Below are 19,929 nucleotides of genomic sequence, written 5' to 3' on the forward strand. Positions count from 1 at the left end.
TGGGCATTTGGTCTCTTAGGAATTACTGCAAGAGGAGCAAAGCCCTTGGAAAGGCAGGATTGAGAGGGTTTTTTTCCAGATTATTTTCTTTAAAGCCTTTTTCATCTCTGAGGACTCAAGGGGCACGATTCTGTAGTCCTGCTTACGTGGCCAAACCAAGACATGAGGTGGTGGGAGAGCACTGAAACGCACAGCGTTTGCAGGGGCCAGGTGTCGGGAGGTATGTACACGAGAACAGCATCCAGTCCCACGGCTGCCTTGGGGGAATCAGTGTTATTTTCCTATTCATTTACTGCCTCAATGACAAGGCAAACATGGGGAAAAAAGAGCTAGAGAGGGCTGAATCTCTTCCTGCCCTTGATTTTGTCCTTTCATAGATCAAAATCCTTTCATGCAACTCCCAAACTGGGAAAGCAAATGTGTCGGACTGAAACACAGCATGAGAGTGAACTCCATCAAGAAGAAGGGGGGGGGGAAACAGAGTAGAAATCTTTTGGGCGCAGGCAAACAGGTGGGGGAGCGTCTGGTCTGCGAAGGCAGGGTGTCTGCAATCTTTGTAGCGATTAGATTTAATGGGACAGAAACGTTTCTCTCCTTTACGTCCCCTCCTCCTCTCAGCCCGAGGGGGAGAAAGGAGGGAGGTGGTGATAGGGAGGTGGCGGCGGGGAGAGAAGATTTGAAAGAGTCTTTGACGTCAGCCCTGCCCTATAAAAAGCTGGCAAGGAGCTGGAAAGCGGAGATCAGAGCTCGTGGAAGAGCAAAGATGCCAACCCCGAACATCTCCACCTCTGCAGCCAAAGGCTTCCGCAGGGCGGTGTCGGAGCTGGACTCCAAGCAAGCCGAGGCCATCATGGTAAGACAACCCTACCCCACTTCTTTCCCTCCCCCTCCAAAAACTGCAGCCTCTCCCATGGCTATAGCAGAGGCAGGCAGGGATAGATGGACCAACACTGCCTTTGTGGGAGTTCCCCCACATGGGCACCTCTGGGCTCCAGGCTGGCAGAGGGAAATTACCCGAACAGTTCTCTCTACATACTGGTACGTGTGAAATGCAAACATTTAGGGGGATGAAAGCTTGAACTAATGCAACACCCTCCCCCCAGCCAAAAGCAAGGTAAATAACCCATAGACCTAAGACAGAAATAACAAGGAATTCCCAGCGAGAAAGGCAATTCGAAAATCTTAATGCTCTCCTGATTTCAAGGCAATAAACCGCAGAGATTTCACCTGTTCCAGCATAATGAAAAAGCGTGGCTGTTATTTCAGACAACATACGAGGCACAGGCAATTAATCAGTTTGTTCGCTGCTGCTGCATCCGCAGTTTTGCTTTCTCCCAGCACATCCTTCCCCTGTTTCTGTTCCCAGCCCTCCCTTGATGTGGTCTCAGCCCTGGGTTTAGCCCGGGGAATGCTTCTGCACACACCAGATCTGTATGTGTCAGGAAAGGGAGAGGAAAACTTCCTGCTGAGCTGTCAAGTGCCTTTAGAAAGCCAGGTCTGGCCAGCCCATTGGACTGGCTGAAGGGACAGGGACATTTCACCTCCTAACCCAAATGCCAGGGTAGGCAGGAGGAGCCCGGAGACTCCTGTCACGGGACAGTCCTGTGTGTCAGAGATGTGGCCAGGCTGTGGACAAACTTGGAGGAGCCAGAGCAGCCAGTGGCAGCGGGTGCACCAGGAGGGGACACCCTCGGGATGCTTGGCAGGAGGAAACCTGGGAATCGAGCTGGGGTAGGGAGCAGATGTGTTTGGCAGACATCTGCAGGGTGACTCCAGCCGGTCAGTTATAGAGCTCCCAATTTCCCTCCCCTATGCCCACTGCCTTTTTCACCCACTCTCCTCATAACCCTGTGCGATGCTCTGATTCAGTAGAATCAGCCACCACATAGGCAGCGAGAGGTGTTTTGGAGAGTGGAGTATGCCGGAAAGGAAGGGAAACATTTAGGAAACAAGGAGGGAAGCTTACTTTCTCTAATAAATGGAAATCAGGGAAGGCTTCCTTCTTACACAACCACTTTCATTCTGGCAAAATAATGAACATTTAAGTGATTCTTGAAAACCCGCTATTTTCCAGGCTGCTCATCAAATCAGTACTTGAGACACTCGTTGCTGTCTGGAGAAGGGACGAGTGTTTGGTTATTACACACTCTGGGGTGCTGCTTCATGTTCGATGGGAAACAGGCCACTGAACGAAGGGGCCAGAGGAATTAGGATTCACCAGGTGTGCTGGCAGGAGCATGGCAGCCTGCTTGTGGTGAGCAGCTCCTCCAGCCTGGGGCGGACATAAAACCTCAGCCCATCTTTGCGTCCCTTCTTTGAATGGAGATTCTCAGAAAAATAAAAAAAAAAAAAAACTTAGCCCTGTTAGGATCACTCTGAAAGCAGGCTGCATGAAAGGCTTTGCCCTTTGCTCTCACCTAGCATAGGAGCTCTCCACAATCCCATTACTTATTTTGCTGGCTTGTACCAGGCAAGAGGCATGACTCTGCATTCATGTGTGACGTCATGTGTCCCCGGCCCTCATGGTGTCGGTGTGACCATGGGCGATTGGCCACCCAGCCCCTGCCCACCACTGTACCAGCTCCGGCAGGTCTGAGGTGTTCCCTTGCCATTAACCACCAGAGACCAGCACCCCGTTGCAGGGGAAACTGCGCAAACTGGCGGGAAAAAAAGACCTTTGCAATCCCAGAACTTATCTACACCGGCAGGTATTTTACATGTCAACTGGGCCAGCCAAACATCAAACTCACACTGTGGAAAAATCTTTTGTTATGTATTTAGTTTTTCTGCTGCTAATAGTTTTTACAAGACACCCTGGGACTGTAGCTGGAGCATGGTTTGGTTACAGAGCACACAAGCAGAGCCAGGCAGGAGACAGCAGTTGGAGGCAAACCAGCAGGAAGGAGCACCCAGGGAAGCAGGGGTGGGACGTAACTGTCTCCAAGCTGCAGGGAGGGAAATAGTCTTTACAATCCTTCCTGCTTGCTGCAAATAATGAGCCAGGAAAAAAAAAGTCAAAGTACTTTAACTCAGAGCACAGTATTTTTAATGACACTGCTTAGGCAGGGCACTCTGACCTGCAGCAAATTCAAAGAAGGAAAAATGAACTAACCCTTCATAAGAGGTGAATGACCATATCAGACTCAGGCCCTAGTTAGGCAAATTAATGCTTTGCAAAATCAAATCAAACTTCTCACTGTAGCTAGATATGCACCCAAAGAGCTAGTCTGCAAAGCAATTTGGAAATATCATGTAACAGTGCCTTCCGAAGAAAGGAAGGCATTTATCATGAGAGATCAGTTTGGTTAGTTTATATGCCAGATTCCTGATTTCCAGCAAAAGGAGGTAATACCCCAATGAGCGTAAATGTGAGGGGCTGAGGAGAGGATGATGAGATGGGAAGCATGCAGCCAGGCAGCCTCTATCCAGCAGAGGAGGCAGCAGGCAGACAAACCCCTCCCAGCACTCTTCTCCAAAGGAAAATTCAGCCTTTTTCTTTTCTTTTTTTTTAAATTTACCCACCCAAAACATGCCATCATGGAGCTAAGCAGCTTCCAGGACCCTCGACAGGGACCAAAACCCCCCACTCCTGCCTGCCAGGGGCCACCCAGTCCCAGTGCATGGGTCTGACTGGTCATGGCTGTCTCTCCCAGTGCGGCTTTCCAGCCACACAGGTCTTCTCACTATTTAAACTCCTTCCAGTTGGATTTTAACTTGATTTACAGCCTAAACATGGGGGTCTAATTTCCCTCCTCTCCCCCGCTCCACCCCAGAAGTAAAATCCTGCTGCACCTCTGCACCTCGGGGCACAGTGTGATAAAACATCCTTAGCTAAACCACTGCCTGGCTTGGGACCACTGCAGAGTCCACTTACTGTGGCTAGCACAAGGCTGTTTGCCCTCCTTATTGCAGGCACTTTAAAGTAAACACCATCTTAACTTTAAACATGGTAGCGATATCAAACACACACTTAAAGCTGAGCACATGCTCACAAGCTTTTAAAAGTTATGCCTCAGGATACTTATTAGATGTCTTCTCTCTTTGGGCATGAATACCGTTGATTTAGACAAGCAGCAATATGTGCTTATTTGTTAGAAGTTTTTTTTCTGTGCCACAAGGAATAAAGGGGTTGAGGATCAGCAAATATCATTTCAGAGGGGTATCTTTATTAAAAAAGGACTGGATAGAAGTGTGTGGGCTGGCGCCTAGATGTGCTGCATTTTTCAGGCTGCATTTAAAATGTCAGCTTTACACCGCTAAAGCATCCAAGAGGATTTTCACAGGAAACGTTAATTACTGATGGTGGGCTTTGAAAATCAGAGAGAAAATGGGCTTAGTAGTTGAGCAGGCTGTCTTTTTAAAAGGAAAACATTCTCCAAATATTCACAAGGTAGGGAAGACGCTGCTTGGTTAGCATTGGTTAGCATCTATCTCTTTTCCAGATATTTTCAGTGTAATCAGAAAGAAAACTGCAGCCAGTCCCGCTCTATATGCAGGTGCTGGATGGCTTTATGTGCTGCTCCTTCTTCAGCGCTGCCCCAGGTTTCTCTTAGCAAGTTCTGAGGGTTTTTCATCTGGTTTGGGTATTGAACACAGAAAATTGGAACCAGCTGAGCTGCTTCTAAATGGAAAACTGATTGTAAAAAGACCAAGAACAAATAAGTTAGTATATGAGCTATTTGTATAACAAAAGAAACAGCAGTGATGGAAATAGTTTGTAGCTCACTATAAATATAAATAAGTGACCTAACATGACCCCAGGCACAGAGTTGCAGCATTTTAGGTGCAATCCCAAGTAAAAGAAATCTGCAGGAGTTTGTTGGGACAAAACAAATCTATAGATCAGTGGGAGGAATTTATTTTCTGGGGTATATGGATGCAGTTCTGATTACACTTCAGTGGGCAAGCATCCACTTAATGTCAGAAGAAAATGTCACATTGGATCCTGGGAGCAGTTTAGCTAAGCTGCCCTGCTAATACACCTGCAAACAGTTGATGTTTCCTGGCCAGGCCACAGCTGTGGGCTTCAGCTGTCCCTCATAGCATATCTTTTCTCAGATGACTTCACATTTATCTAATGCCTCTCCACTTGAGTTCATCAGACACCTCAAAACTGCATAAGATCATTTCCAGTTTTTATTTTTTGAAGGATATTGAAAACTGTTGCTGGGGAAGGTGAGGGGAGAAGCCCACTCTCTAGTCATGGTACAAGGATATTTTACACAGATTTTTCCTAAAGCTCCACATTTCCAAAAGTTCATTTCTAAAGCCTCAGTCCTCATCACCTTCCTTTACAAAGCCAGGCAAGTCAGTCCAACCTTCCCCTTCTTCCTCTGCTGAGACACATCAGTCACACCTCATCCAGCTACTGGGGATGTCTCTGATCTCCCCTACAGCTCTGTCAGAAGTGTTATTTATTTCTGTTCTGCCTTCAGTCTCCACGGTTCATTGGTAGACGTCAAAGCCTCATTGAAGATGCCAGGAAGGAAAGAGAGGCTGCAGCTGCAGCCACTGATGCTGCAGAGTCTACAGAGACCATTGTCTTCGAGGAGAAGGATGGCAGAGCCATGCTGAACCTCTTCTTCATGCTCAAGGGAGCCAAGACTTCACCACTGTCCCGTGCACTTAAGGTGTTTGAGGTGAGTACCTAACCTGTTGTATGGGACTCAAGGAACACACTACAGGTTTCATGGCTGTTCTGTGAGAAATATCACTTGAGTCTACTAAAGAAGACTCAGGCAAGGTCTGCCTACTGCAAATTATCAGTTAATTGTCTGATGTCCCCACAGTCATGCTTTGCTCATGCCCCAGTGTGCCCTCACTTTCTATCACTAAGAATGAGCCATACCTCTGTCTGACAGTGCTGTTAAGCTCTGGGGTTAACTTTGCTTAATTAGTGGATCCAACCACATAGTTTCCCACCTACAATCCACACCCTTGTGTCTTGTAGCATACTCTGACAGCCCCCTCCACTGCTGAGCACTTCAACTTCATGCGCAGGGGTCCGATCCCACATTTGAAGCAAACCGTGTGTTCTGCATGGCTACAGACCAAACCCACCTTACTTGTGGGTCTAGACTTTGGCAGTCTCTGAATGGCATTGTCACATTGGTCCTTGGTCAAAGAGTTACAGGAACAACTTCACCCTGGGTGTAAAACTGGTACATTGATTTCAGAATTACCTCCCTACTTTAGAGATGAATTTGATTTACATGTTAAAGGTTCTGTTGGTTTGCCCCAGAGATGCGCCCTGTATATGGCTTTAATGCCAAGGAAAACTGGTAACTAATTGAGCATTTTCCCCCTAGCCAGCAATATAATTTTGCATTACCTAGGATCTCAATACCATGTATGGAAAGTCTGAGATAAGTGCTGCTTATTTAAACAGTAATCAAAACACGACAACTTGCATTTATGTAGTACATTTTCATCCAGAAGGATTCAAAAGTGTTTTGCAAACTGAGGTTCTGAGATATGTTTTATCTACAGTAGTTTAATTTCATTGACTTCAACAGTGAGAGGAGAGGACAATTTGTTCCTATTAATCAGTCACATGGGTTGAAAGGGGCCTCTGGAGGTCTCTAGTCCAACCTCCTGCTCAGAGCAGGTCCAGTCACAGCAGGTTGCTCGGTGCTGTGCTTGTTGCATTTTGAATATCACCAAGGTAGAGATCGCACAGTCTCCTTGGACCCCTTGAGCAGTGTTTGACTGCCTTCATGGTAAAAAGCTTTTCTTTTTCTTTTTAATGTCCTTGCTTCCAGCTTGTGCCCGTTGCATCTTGTTCTCCCACTGTGTACTTTTCAAATGAGTCTGGCTCTGTCTTCTTTACACCCTCCCACCAGGTACTAGTAGACAGTGAACCAATCTCCCCTGCCCTTTCATTTATTAAGGCTGAACATATCCAATTCCCTCAGTCTTCTTCATGTAACATTGTGCTCCAGCCCCCTGAACATCTTATCAGCTATACCTGCTACAGCACATCAATGTCTGTCTTCTACGGGACATGGTACTCCAGATGTGGTCTCCCTCATCCCAGATAGAGAGGAGGAATCACTTCCCTTGACCTGTTGTCTACAGTCTTGCTACTACAATTCAGTATGTGGTTGGCCTTTCTCATCACAAGGGCATGCTGCTAGCTCATATATTAATACACATGATAATTATATAACACCTTCTTCCCCATGAAATGCAACCACTTCTGGGGTAAAAACAGATTACCAGCAATGCTGTACAGCAAAACCACTACCTAACAGCTGTAAACATACAAAAAGTGTGTTTGGGATATAAGTATTTTCCTGAAATTGCAGGGCATTCTAGCTATTCATTGCCTATGCCGTACTATCTCTGATGATCTTATGAAAAGTGTTTAAGATCTTCAGCAATTACAAAACATCTTGCATCTCCTCTAACAGGACTGTTGCAAGAAAAGCTGTTTTCTGGGCAACATATGGTTCTTGTCTCAAGACTGAAAGAATCTCTAAGACAAGCTTGTCAGACAAAAGCCTTGGTGTTGCCATGGTTGGGGTCTCCTTCCTAGAAGTACACAGCTGCCAGATAAGGCATGAAAAATCCATCGATGTAACATTTCAAATGCAACAGACTGCTTAGCGGGTATGAAACATAGAGGTGTAGGCTCTTGTACTTGGTAGATTTTATGATACACTGCATTTAAAGTCTATAATTTAAACAATTTTTAAAAAATGAAGCAAGAAGCAGGGGCAGCTTATGTTCAAATATTATTTGTTTCTTCCTGGAGCAATTTACTTGCTGCATCAAGAGCTGTCCTAGTAAAAAACCTCTTTGAGCTTGTCACAGAGAGAGCTTTAAATATAATAAAAGACAAGCATGTCAAGCCACAAGAGAGGAAGATTCATTTCCCAGATCCCTCTGGCAATGCAGGTACAAGATATGAAAGCAGACGGGCATAATGACATTTGCCTCATCATGAACCAGGCTGCAGGGAAGCTGGTTTCACTCTTCTGTATGTGTTACATGCAGCCAAAGCATAGGTAATGCAATCACGGCTGTCAGATTAATGCAAAGGTATTGATTGTTGAGGGGACAATGTAATAGTGAAGTTGGTAGGTACATTAAAAAACACGTTCCTAAATTTAATTTACCTGTGGCATCGCATCTGTTCCTTCTCATCTTTCTGCCTCTGATTAACAAAAGAAATCATGTCCCTTCCTCTTCCAAAGATCTTGCAGAGACTTTGGAAAGGTTGGGTCATTGCCCAGGGACTTGGGCTTGTACTGCCAGTTTTCACTGAGCTAAAGAAAATATCCACAAATCTACCAGGGCCCTTCGGAAGACTACAGACTCCATTTTGCCTCCTTCTTATTCTTTAGGGGAGGTCAGTTCTGATAATGAGCCCAGATGATACCGGTTCTGATATCGAGCCCCAAATTAACGCTACTGCAGATTGGTTACGGCTCAGCCCCGCCGGTTCAGCACCATGGCCAGCGCCGAGCCGCCCGCCCACGCCCGGGCGGCGCCCGCCCCTTCTACGTCATCGGCAGCCCCTTCCCCCCCACCTTTGCCTGAGGTGGGAGATTAAAGGAAAGGGGGTCATAGGAGGTGGCATTTTGCCACATCAGTTTCCCCTCTTGATACCATCTTCTTTGCCACTGTGGAAGTCTTCTGTTGATAGTTATTGACCAGCCCCACTGGTGGTCTGTCCAGGAGGAAAATGGATAAGTGTGTTTATCCCAGTAGGGGAAAAAAGTAAAGAAGAAAAAGGCAAGGGGGAGTCCCTCCCAAATGTATCCATATGGACATCTTTGGGAAGTACCAGCAGGTGTTTCAAGTGTTGTTTAATGTTTTTGTTCTCCTTTTCCATGTCCCAAAAGACATTTGAAGCTAAAATTCACCACCTGGAGACCAGGCTTAGCCGAAAGCCCCGTGAAGGGACTGCCGAACTGGAGTACTTTGTGCGCTGTGAAGTCCACAGCTCTGACCTCAATACTTTCATTAGCTCCATCAAGAGGGTAGCAGAAGACGTGAGGACCACTAAGGAAGACAAATGTAAGGAACTTACAAACTGTTTCACTTTTGTGGAGAGGCTGAGCTGTAGAGACAGGGTGGAGACTTTGTTATTCCCAGAAAAGGGCAAGGGCTGCTGACTTTGAGCAAAACAGAAAAGACTGCCTCTGGGACACCTGAATCCTGATAGCCGCTTCCCTCCTTGTCCATTTCTCAACAGACTCCAGAGTCCATAGCCCATTCTTCTGGTGCCAGATTGAAAAAATAGAAATAGGAGATGAAATTTCATGCTTTGTTCACACCTCTCCTACAGAGTTCTCCATCCCTACTCCAGTGTTTTATATTATAAATGTAAAGTAGTTTCCTACCTATGTGTCAGGAACACTGTACAGATCCAGCACTAAACTACAAGACACTCCCCATGCCATCCTGTTCTGAAGACAGGGTGATTCTTATTGTAAAATATCCCTAGAGATCTGCAGTGATCGCTCTACAACCAGTTGGACCTCTGGATTTGTTTTTAATGTGAAGTCTAGAATCTTTAAGTAAAATCCAGTTTTCATCATCTTGTTTACTTTTGTCACAAAATACTCTGCTGAGAGATGGGCAAGGAAATAATGAGATGCAGATCGTGGCATTAGACCTGACTCTAGGACAAGAGCATTCAGAGTGTGGGACTACTGCCCGGAAGGCACAGCTGTATCATGTGCTGTTTGTTGTGTGTGTCTGCATCTGGTAGACCAGGTCAGATGTATCTTATTCAATCTCACAACCCCTTCTCAGCAGGGGGTGCTCCACCTTCACTTCCACAGCCAGTTTTTCTCTTTCTCTGCCCACAGTTCACTGGTTTCCCAGAAAAATCTGTGAATTGGACAAGTGCCACCATTTGGTCACCAAGTTTGACCCTGACTTGGATCTGGATCATCCGGTGAGTTAGTCTGTGTGGGCACATCTTCACATTGGAGTCTTGAGCCTTCCCTCAGAAGCAGGGAGCTGGAGAACACCTATTAGTGCAGATGATCAGGGAACTGTAGTGCAATCACCACCATCAGAGAAGTTTCTCCAGCCAGTGATGAACTTTGTTGGGTGAGAAATTTTAGTAACTGATTAAAAATCCTGTCTGTGTTCCTATTTGTCATCACAGGGCTACTCTGACCAAGTATATCGCCAGAGAAGGAAATCGATAGCAGAAATTGCTTTTCACTATAAGCAGTAAGTCTCTTTCCTAACATTTGATAATGCCCTGTCAATGCAACCTGTTGGGAAGTCATTGTGCTACCTGCATGAAACTTCTCTTCTTTTATATTTTGTCTCCCCATTCAGCCTTGCCAGCTCTTTTTGTGTCCCTCTTCTCTCTATGTATTCCAGTTTCTTCTTAATTAAAAAATGTCTGTGGTCATTAATTTATACATTCATAAAGCCAGAACAAACCTCCTGCATAACAAAAACCACGTAAAATTCCATCAGACCTCAAATTTCACTTTGAAATGTAGCATCTCTTTTAGAATGACATCTAGTTTCAACTTCAGTGTTTCAAGTACTGAAAAAACTACCATGTGCCCAGAAAACTTGTTCCAATGGTTCATTATCCTGGCTGTGACAAAATTTGAGTTTTATTTCTAAACTGAACTTCGGTAGCTTTAGCTTTCACCCAATGGATCATACATGCCTTTCATCTGCTAGATTGAATTCTGCTATCAGATCTTTTTTGCTATGAGGGTATTTATAAACTAAATGGTTCACCTCCTAACTCTCTCTGATAAATTAAATAGATTCCAGTAATGGTCTCATCATTGTCTTATATAGATTTAAGACTATCCTTGTACTCCTACTTAATACTCCCGTTCTGATGTGTGCAGTGATAGCACTCAGCCTCTTCACTACAACATCAAACAGAGCTCTAATATTCAGTTGGGTTTGTAAAATATTCCCTAGAACCTATTCAGTAACACTCTCTTCCACCATAGCATCTCCCTCTCCGAGCAGGACTTTAAATGTAGATTTCTGTAGCGAGCTGTGCTGAAAGCAGGTTATGGAAATTATATGGGTCACCTTCTTGAGCTACCCCTGCAACTGGTGTGATCCCAGCATGGTTTTCTGCTCTGTTAGGTTTCATGTTCTTTGCAGATTTGAAGCCCAGAATATAGATATTGATGTTTTTATCATGTACTAATACTAAATGCACAGAAAAGCCACTGGGCCAGCAAGAGAGTCTTGAGGGACACAGGAAGAAATACTGTCCTAAGATGACACACCCATTTAAGATTGAGGTGCTGGAGCGTGTCCAAAGAAGGGCAACGAAGCTGTTGAAGGGTCTATAGCACAAGTATTATGAGGAACAGCTGAGGGAACTGGGGTTGTTTAGCCTGGAGAAAAGGAGGCTCAGGGGAGACCTTATTGCTTTCTACAACTACCTGAAGGAGGTTGTAGCAAGGTGGGTGTTGGTCTCTTGTCCCAAGTAACAAGTGATAGGACAAGAGGAAATGGCCTCAAGTTGCGGCAGGGGAGGTTTAGATTGGATATTAGGAAAAATTTCTTCACTGAAAGGGTTGTCAAGCATTGGGACAGGCTGCCCAGGGAGGTGGTTGAGTCACCATCCCTGGAGGTATTTAAAAGATGTGTAGATGTGGTGCTTAGGGACATGGTGTAGTGGTGGACTTGGCAGTGTTAGGTTAACAGTTGGACTTGATAATCTTAAAGGTCTTTTCCAACCTAGACGATTCTATGATTCTATGATAAGATGTCCTCTCTTACATCTCATCTGCAGGTTAACATTTATGAGCCACTGTGTAGCATCCTTTCAGGCTTTTAATGGAAAAGGAACTAATCTTTATCATTGTAATACGTGAAAATCTCATTTGTTCAAATACAGAACAGAAGGATTTAGGAAATACAGTTGCTAATTATGATGCAGAAAAGGCAAAAGTGTCAGTCTTCTTTAGTTCCCACTTATATCAATGTTAAGATTTTCTTTTCTTGCTGTCCTTAATCTTACTGACAATATATTTTTCTGCAGTTCAAATGCATTTAGTTTTCCTTATTAGCTGCTTTTATTTCCCAACCACTGACTCATTCTTGGAGCCATCAGTCCCCTGAAGTTCAGACACATGAAATTCATTTATTTTCACACAAAGTTTCAATTTTTTGCAGTGAAAACCATTTTTTTTCTGGAAAATATTATGCCTGCTAAGCTTTTGCTCATCCCTTATTCATTTATAACCTCTGGCTAGACTAACGCTTTCCTCTGTGTCTATGTATTTGTTGCATCTGTATAAATGACCCAGTACTAAGGCTTTGTCTTTCCTGTCACCCCCTTGTTTGGTTTAAAGAAGATTGATCAACACTATGCAGAGCACAGAGCTTCTCCAAAGTGCTTCCTTCTCAAAGGGAAGAGAAGCGTGGCTTGTGCTCTGCTGCTGTCAGTAACGGTGCGTTTGCCTTACAGCGGGGACCCAATCCCTCATGTGGAGTACACAGCGGAGGAGATTGCTACCTGGTGAGCACTGATTTAATCTGTGACCTTTATTGGCTTCACCATTAGAAGTTGGGAACCAAAACCTAAACAATTAGGGTGTGGCCTCAAAAAATGTATGAGGAGTGCAAGCATCCTACTTAATGATCTGTTATAAAACCCAGTAACTCATTGCATGGCGTTTTATGGTAGGGACTGCATTTGGGAAAGCAAGCTACCTCCAAAACAGTGATGCTCTGTCTCCTCCTCTCTTGGGGTTGCACTGAGAGCACTTTCACACTGCAGCCCCCAGGAGTTCCTCCAAAGGAGTCTCCCCAGAAAGCGAGGTAGATTATTTGGAATATTGGATAATTGCAGCCTCCCAATAAAGGGCAGTTATCATAGCTGCAGAAAGAAGTATCAGACCCGTGGTGAATATCTGCATGGTACCTCACTGGCCTCACTTAGGAAAACGCTTCCTTTAAACATGATTATTTCCAGGAGTGTCACTGCAGGAGTGTCTCTGAAAACAAGTCCAGCTCATATGAGCTGAGTACACAGGTTCCTAAGCAAGGTCATCTCCTGGTTATATTGACTGTCTTCATAGTGCAACTTCAGGAGCTAACCTACAGGGAATATTTTAATTCCAGTTAATACCTTTTATACAATCTTCTGACCTTCAAGGTCAGAAATAGGTCTGTGCAGATACAGCTGCTGACTTTGCAGGCTCATTTGAATATATGTCTGTATGTTTACATACCCCTATCAATGTGCACAGACATAGACTTAGTGGTGGAGAAAGGCAAAAGGACAAGAAACCTAGAGGCGTGAGTCCTTGATAGTGTATAACCAGAGGACAGGAGAGGACTAGACACATCAAGCCACTGAAAGTATGCCACCTCTCGTCCTGAAGGAAGGAGGTGTACAGCACCCTGAAGAGCCTGTACCCCACCCACGCCTGCAAGGAGTATCTTGAAGCTTTCAATCTACTGGAGAAATTCTGCGGCTACAATGAAAACAACATCCCTCAGCTGGAGGAGGTCTCCCGCTTCCTGAAAGGTGGGTATGAGCCTGGGGGACCCAGGCCCAGGGTCTGCCAGGGCTCCAGCATGGTGGAGTTTCCAGCTACAGCCAGGAAACCCAAACCCAAAAGAGGAGTGTGTGAGCTGAGATTTGGGAGGAGAGCTGGTGGAGGCTTGTGCATTGTCCACAGAGGACAGGGGTAGACCCCAAGTGGTGGGGACTGCAGCTAAACACAGTGGGCTGCAACTGAAGGTCAAGCCCATAGTCAAATGATCCCACTGAGCACCCAAAGAGCAGATGTTGCTCCCTAGTAGGAGCAAAAAGATTAGGCTCTTTAGTTTCCAGCTCTGATGCTTTTGCTGTCTGTGCTGGGAACACGGGACACCAGCACAGCCCATGGGCCACGCACCCCCGCAGAGATGGTATGCACTGTTTCAGAGAGGACCGGCTTCCAGCTCCGGCCGGTGGCCGGCTTGCTGTCGGCGCGGGACTTCCTCGCCAGCCTGGCCTTCCGCGTCTTCCAGTGCACGCAGTACATCCGCCATGCGTCCTCGCCCATGCACTCCCCCGAGCCGTGAGTATTGCCTGACCCTGATGGACTCCCCTGCCTGGACATCCCACCTGGTCAGCAATTAACCTTTCTCCCTAATGGACAAGCTCTGTCCACTGCTGACCGTGTTTTCCTCCTTTCTCCCTGGGCATCGGCAGGGATTGCTGTCACGAGCTGCTGGGGCATGTCCCAATGCTGGCTGACAAGACATTTGCCCAGTTCTCTCAGGTAAGGTAGTTGTCTGCTTCCTTGCCCCCAAGAGGGCAGAGCATGAGGTGGGAACCCAAACCGACCCCAGTCTCACCACCTAAACCCTTATTGTTCTAGGATTTATTTATATTAAACATGATGTTCAGGAGCCCTAGTGATGGACCGGGAACCCTAATACAGAGTAAAAATATCAGACTCTGCAGCAAAGTGTTTTTAGTCAGAGCCCCAGCAGATGCATTGCAGCGCAGGGCAACAATATCTGTTGTCTCAAGGCAATAAAACAGAGCAATCCATGCATGAGGCCCTCAGACCAAATCTGTCCTGACGTTCACCCCTTCCCTTCTCTTCCCAGGACATTGGGCTGGCATCTCTGGGAGCAACTGATGAAGAAATTGAGAAACTTGCAACGGTAAGTTTTCCTCTTTGCTGGATGGGGGCCCCGACCCCTCCGCACTTTTGAGGTGTCGGGGGGACTGGTCCAGCCTGGTCTCCCCAGATTTGCAGGCTTAGAGCCCCTACCCGAGCTGCCCCAGCCCTGCTCTTTCATGATGACTGTGCAGAGTGGAGATCAGTTAAACAGCAGAGTTCGCTCGCACATTAACCCAATCTTCTTGGGCACCAGAGTATCATCAAGCGTATTTCTAATGACAGCACTGCTGGGACTCTTTGGGATGAGATTAAATGACATCCGCTTCCTTTGGCTCTCCCTTGGCAAGGTGACCCATCCTTCTCCAAAGGCACCGAACAGCAGCACTGCGCAACAGCTCGGTGTGCAGGGGACCAGCCCAGGGACACAGTTTCCATCTATCCTGGCATGGCAGCAGCTTAGTTTAGCACGTTGCTCTGGCAGCGATGGATGCAGGGTAGGAAGAGGGGACAAAGTGCCAGGCGCCCGTTCATTTAAACAACCCCAGACCCCGGCTGTGATGCAATGGCTCAGAAGTGACAGGGAGATGAAGATGAGGAGCTGTGTCCCCTATGCATTTTTCTTTCTCCTTTCACAGCTTTACTGGTTTACGGTGGAGTTTGGGCTCTGCAGACAGAACGGGATAGTCAAAGCCTACGGAGCTGGGCTCCTGTCTTCCTATGGGGAGCTCATAGTAAGTCCCAGCATAACTTGCCTCTCTGCTCTAGACCCTATACAGCAAAAAACCTTCTTCCTCTGCACAGCTCCAATGACTTTGCCCGATCTGTTCTCCACCTCTGCCTATCACATATGTGCTCTCTGATCCCCTTAATTTCATGCGGCATTTTTCTGCTGTGTCCATAGCACTCCTTGTCAGATGAACCAGAGGTGCGGGACTTTGACCCCGATGCTGCTGCTGTTCAGCCCTACCAGGACCAGAACTACCAGCCCGTATATTTTGTGTCTGAGAGCTTCAGCGATGCCAAAAATAAACTGAGGTAGGACTGGGCAGTGAGGGAGACCCAAACAGAAGGAAATGAAGCTATAATATATTGAAACAGGGCTTGACACCATGGCTGCTTTCAGTTCAAGGTCTCAGAAGTACTCTGGAAACTGTTTTCAGGTCTTTCAAAGTAAAGTGATTCTCCAGTTCCTACAGGGTCCAACTTCAGTTCCTTGGATTCACCCAAGAGCCCCCCAAAAATATGCTGGACTCAAGGGCGTGGGTGTGGAGGAGTGGGATGGAGTGGGAGGCATTCTCGGAGACAAGACTGTGGGAACAAGAGAAGGGACAAATCTAGCTCGTCTGTCTAGTTCTCATAGGAAGGAATTACAGACTATCTCCAGTTCCCAGGGGAGGCCAAGCAACATAACAGAGGTGGTCCAGAAATTGGAGACCCAAACCACCCACCAGGACCCGCTCTGCTTCCTTGCTGCAGAAGGGCCAAGTGATACAGGTCAGGTACCGGCTGTCCCTCACGGGAGCATCTCACCAGCATGTGTCTTTCTGAAACACAGGCTTCTGCGTCATGCAGAAGTTTGCTCTGTGGGTGCAAGTTTTAGGAGAGGGGTGAAGAGCCGCCTAAAATGGTGGCATTCTCTGAATTTAGGATGCAGAAAGATATTTGTCTTTCTGAGCAGCTGCTGGGCAACTTACCCATTTATCATTCAACCAGCAAGAAAACCCCAGGCCTCATTAGTAGCTCATACACAAACAAAAAAGATTTGGTTGACGGGGATAGATTTATCAATAGAAAAAAAGGAATTTTTGCTTCCTAGGCTGGTTAACATCGATTAGCAGACCCCAGACAGCATCCCACCAGTGTAATTGGGTTTCCCCATCCCACGGGACTGCAAACAGGATGGAGAGGGGCAGCTCTACCCACGGACATCTGTTCAGAAGAGCATTTTCTTGGCCATACCCAGAATTGTCCACAGGAGGAAAGCTCAGTCCTTTAACATTTGACTGACAGAGGAGAACTTTGCCAATACTATGTTATCTTAGCTTAAGAAAGGGATAGGATGAGATGAAGTATTACACAACGTACATGACCTCACAGTTCCTGCAAGTGGGGTATTTCATATAAATAGCATGGTGAGGACTGCTATATTTCAGCTTCTGCTTTTATTACCCTCACTTGTACCGTTCATACAACCTGGAGTCTAGCTGCTCAAAAGCAAGCACCTAGGGAGGCTGTCCTCTCTCACACACTAGGCTGCTTTAAAAAACAACCCAACTGTTGCCTAATGAGTCATTTCCTTGCATTTAAAAATGAAAAATACACCACGTACATGGTCAAGATCAGGCTAGAGGGTTTTGTCAGTGACAAGTACTGTAAATTATCCTCTTTAAAGAGCTCAGAGACCACACAGATGTTACTCTATGAGGTGAAAACATTAAAACATCTATATTTTTTGCATTACTGGCAGCTGCAACCATGGACTTGATTATCAGTGTTATCCCTCAAGAAAAGCCTCTTTTCCCAGAAAGAAAGCTTTCCACCAGTTTTCTAGGGTGGACACCCCACCCCCAATGCCCTTCCAGGCACCCATGTCATACTTGTATGCTTCAAAAAGGTGTCAAGTGAACACATCCATGTTGGAGGGTGAGTTTCTAACCATCAGCAGCTGTGCTATGAGTCATCACTGTGGCTGATAGCATTAATAAGCGAGGTGAGCTAGCAGCACTGAGATAAGCTGTGTTGTTTAGGAGGTAGACAATGTGAGTATGCAGAAAACTCCTCTGTTTGCACTTGTTTTTGTTTCCCTGCAAGCGCTAGCCTGCGGCTTTGGCCATATTGCCACTTGGCCCTGTGTGGAGCTGGTGGTGTTTTCCCCAAACCCCGGCAATTCAGGACTAGGCTTCCCCGCGGCATGCAGTACCAGCCGGAGGAGCATCTGAGAAAGGGATGTGCTTCCCCAAGCCCTGCGCCAGAGCAAGCCCACGGTAGCCACAAGAGGGTACCCTAAGCTAAGCAATTCAGGAGCGAAAGGGTAATGCTTCGGTGGAGGTGAGGAGCATGCCTGTTGCTAGTGCTGTTTGTCCCCTCATCTTCCCAGGCCTTTCCAGCATGAGATTGTAGCCACGAGTACCTAAATATAGATTCCCAGCTCCATATTTACACAGCCAATAAAGAAAAAAAACCCTACCCTTGTCAAATGTACAAATCTTAGTGTTGGAGGTGAATGTGAGCAACTCTGGGGAAACCTTACCCTTGATTTGTTTTCACTTGACTGAATACTTATCTGTTAGAAAGGTAGCAACAAGGTCTTGCTCTTGAGAGGTGTCAGGCTTATCACTGAGATCTAGACTCCAGTTGGCATTGGGTACAATAGTGCAATGTAGCTCAGCCATGTGGCTCCGGTGATGGTATTCCCATCCCCTCACCCAGGCCTGAGTCACTGCCTGTCGAATTTATCCTTAATATGGCCTGCAGCTAGTTCCCCCCTCCCCAAGCAAAGATTAGTCAATAAACAAATGTCAGAAAGGATTTAGGAATAGAATACTATAATACCACAGGCTTTCCCTGCAATTAGCTTCTAAATCTCCTTGGCATTTTTTAAAAATTAAAAAAGAAATTGAAGTAGAGGATGCCTGGTGATGACCACGGAGGTGACCAGTTCAGTGCACCCTCCTGTTTGATGCAAGCCCATGTGGTCAGCCCATGGAAACCCACAGTCAAACTCATGGTCTTCCTTGTTGAACAGGAGGGATCTCAACTACTGCTATAGCCCCGTGGAGCTGGAAAGGTGAGAAACCAGAGCTTTTGTGCTAACCTAGAATCTCTGCCTAAAGGAGGCATTAACCTGTTGTGATCTGGGTGAATGGTGATGGGTAGCAGGCAGACTCAGGACTCATCTCTTGTATCAAGCCCTTTGCACCCTTTCTTTGCAGGAGCTACGCGGCACACATCAAGCGGCCCTTCTCGGTGAAATATGAGCCCTACACCCACAGCATCGAGCTCCTGGACAGCCCTCAGACGATCTGTCACTCCCTGGAGAGTGTAAGGGATGAGCTTCACTCGCTGATTAACGCACTCAATGTTATCAGTTAATACAAGAACTGGGCTCTTTCCTTCCCCTCTTCCCTTGCAGCCCCAAAGCCGCCCGCTCTGCCCTCACCTAATTCCCAGCTGATAACTCCTACCTGTCTTCTCCAAACATTTGCACTGCTGCCTGTCACCATGTGACCCTAACAGCTTTCCACTTTTGTATGTAGGGCCAGCTTGGAGGAGGGCAGAGGGGTGGACCTAAGGCCTGCTGGTGTTTTGGGTAGCTTTTCTATTGACTGCTGGAAGAGGCTTAGCACAGACCAAAAGCATGGCCAAGCTACAAAGTTGAAGTCAAGAGCTGTGTGCTAGGCTCCTGGATGCAAGGAAGAGGGGAAAAGCTTCTTTATTTAAAAAAAAAAAAGAGAGAGAGAGAAAAATCTATTTTTTGCAGTTTGAGAGAATAAATTAATCTGCTTTTTTAGCCCGAAAGCAACTCCTGTAGCAACTTCATGAGGGACCTTCAGTCCCTACCATCTCCTGCCTCTTACAGCCTCGTACATTTGGGAAATGCAGAGCTGCTCTAGAAGCTTTTCTGCCTGAACCAACCCTGTGAGGTTTGAAATTTCAGCTCCCAGCCTCCCCTCAGCTTCTTGCACAGGGGAATGCTTAGGCATGAACCCATGAGCTACACCACCCCACCAGGCTGCAAATAAGCATTGTAGCTCCCCTGAACCTCTAAATTGACCGAAGCCAGGAGTTGCCTGTGTGGCATAGAGCAGCCCTGATCTACCTGCATCCTCTCCAGTGCAAGCACCACAGAGCAGGCCCTGGCCACCCCAGGTGAGAGAGTAGGCACCCCCTTCAAGCCCTCTTTTAAAAGCTCCCACAGCAGGGGGTGCTCAAGAGCCCAGCTGCCGTCCTTCACAGCAGATAGCAGTCACTGCTATTGATGTTCCTGCGTGCTGGTGGCCCTGGGCAGCCTTAGCAGCCTCTTGGTGTCCTGAGTTTATTGGTTATTGCAGACTGAGTGGGGCCACTGGTGTCCTGAGTTTGCCAGTCCTTGGGAGGATTTCGCACACTTTCACTTTTCCAGTCTATTACACAGGTACAGCATTGTCTTATTCTTAGATATCTCAATATCACTGTCACCTGATGTAGCTCAGGTGTGTGACTAATGCTATTGCTGGCCATTTCTGAGAAAGGTAACATATGGTTAGGATGCTCAAACCCAGTTTCGTCCAGCTTTCACTGTAGATATTAATGGCTTGATCTGACCCAAAGCTCTCAGTTTTCCTCCCCCTGCTTTTGCCCTTCT

General features: G+C 46.5%; 1 protein-coding gene across 1 annotated transcript; it reads left to right on the forward strand.

Annotated features, from left to right (window-relative positions):
• The first annotated feature begins 763 nt into the window (after positions 1 to 763).
• TH (tyrosine hydroxylase) lies at positions 764 to 18,677 on the forward strand. Its single transcript, XM_076343390.1, has 13 exons — positions 764 to 853; positions 5,436 to 5,639; positions 8,850 to 9,024; positions 9,822 to 9,910; positions 10,127 to 10,194; positions 12,428 to 12,478; positions 13,347 to 13,492; positions 13,895 to 14,030; positions 14,165 to 14,234; positions 14,569 to 14,625; positions 15,221 to 15,316; positions 15,487 to 15,620; positions 18,518 to 18,677. The coding sequence occupies exons 1-13, from the start codon at positions 764 to 766 to the stop codon at positions 18,675 to 18,677; spliced, it is 1,476 nt and encodes a 491-aa protein (XP_076199505.1).
• Positions 18,678 to 19,929: the final 1,252 nt, after the last annotated feature.

Source organism: Aptenodytes patagonicus, chromosome 7 (assembly GCF_965638725.1).
Source record: "Aptenodytes patagonicus chromosome 7, bAptPat1.pri.cur, whole genome shotgun sequence".
Lineage (NCBI taxonomy): Eukaryota > Metazoa > Chordata > Aves > Sphenisciformes > Spheniscidae > Aptenodytes > Aptenodytes patagonicus.

Coding starts and splice junctions, on each gene's coding strand:
- TH (XM_076343390.1), top strand. CDS start 764: ATGCCAACCCCGAACATCTCCACCTCTGCAGCCAAAGGCTTCCGCAGG. Junction 9,911..10,126: donor ACTTGGATCTGGATCATCCG/GTGAGTTAGTCT, acceptor TTGTCATCACAG/GGCTACTCTGACCAAGTATA. Junction 12,479..13,346: donor GCGGAGGAGATTGCTACCTG/GTGAGCACTGAT, acceptor CTCGTCCTGAAG/GAAGGAGGTGTACAGCACCC.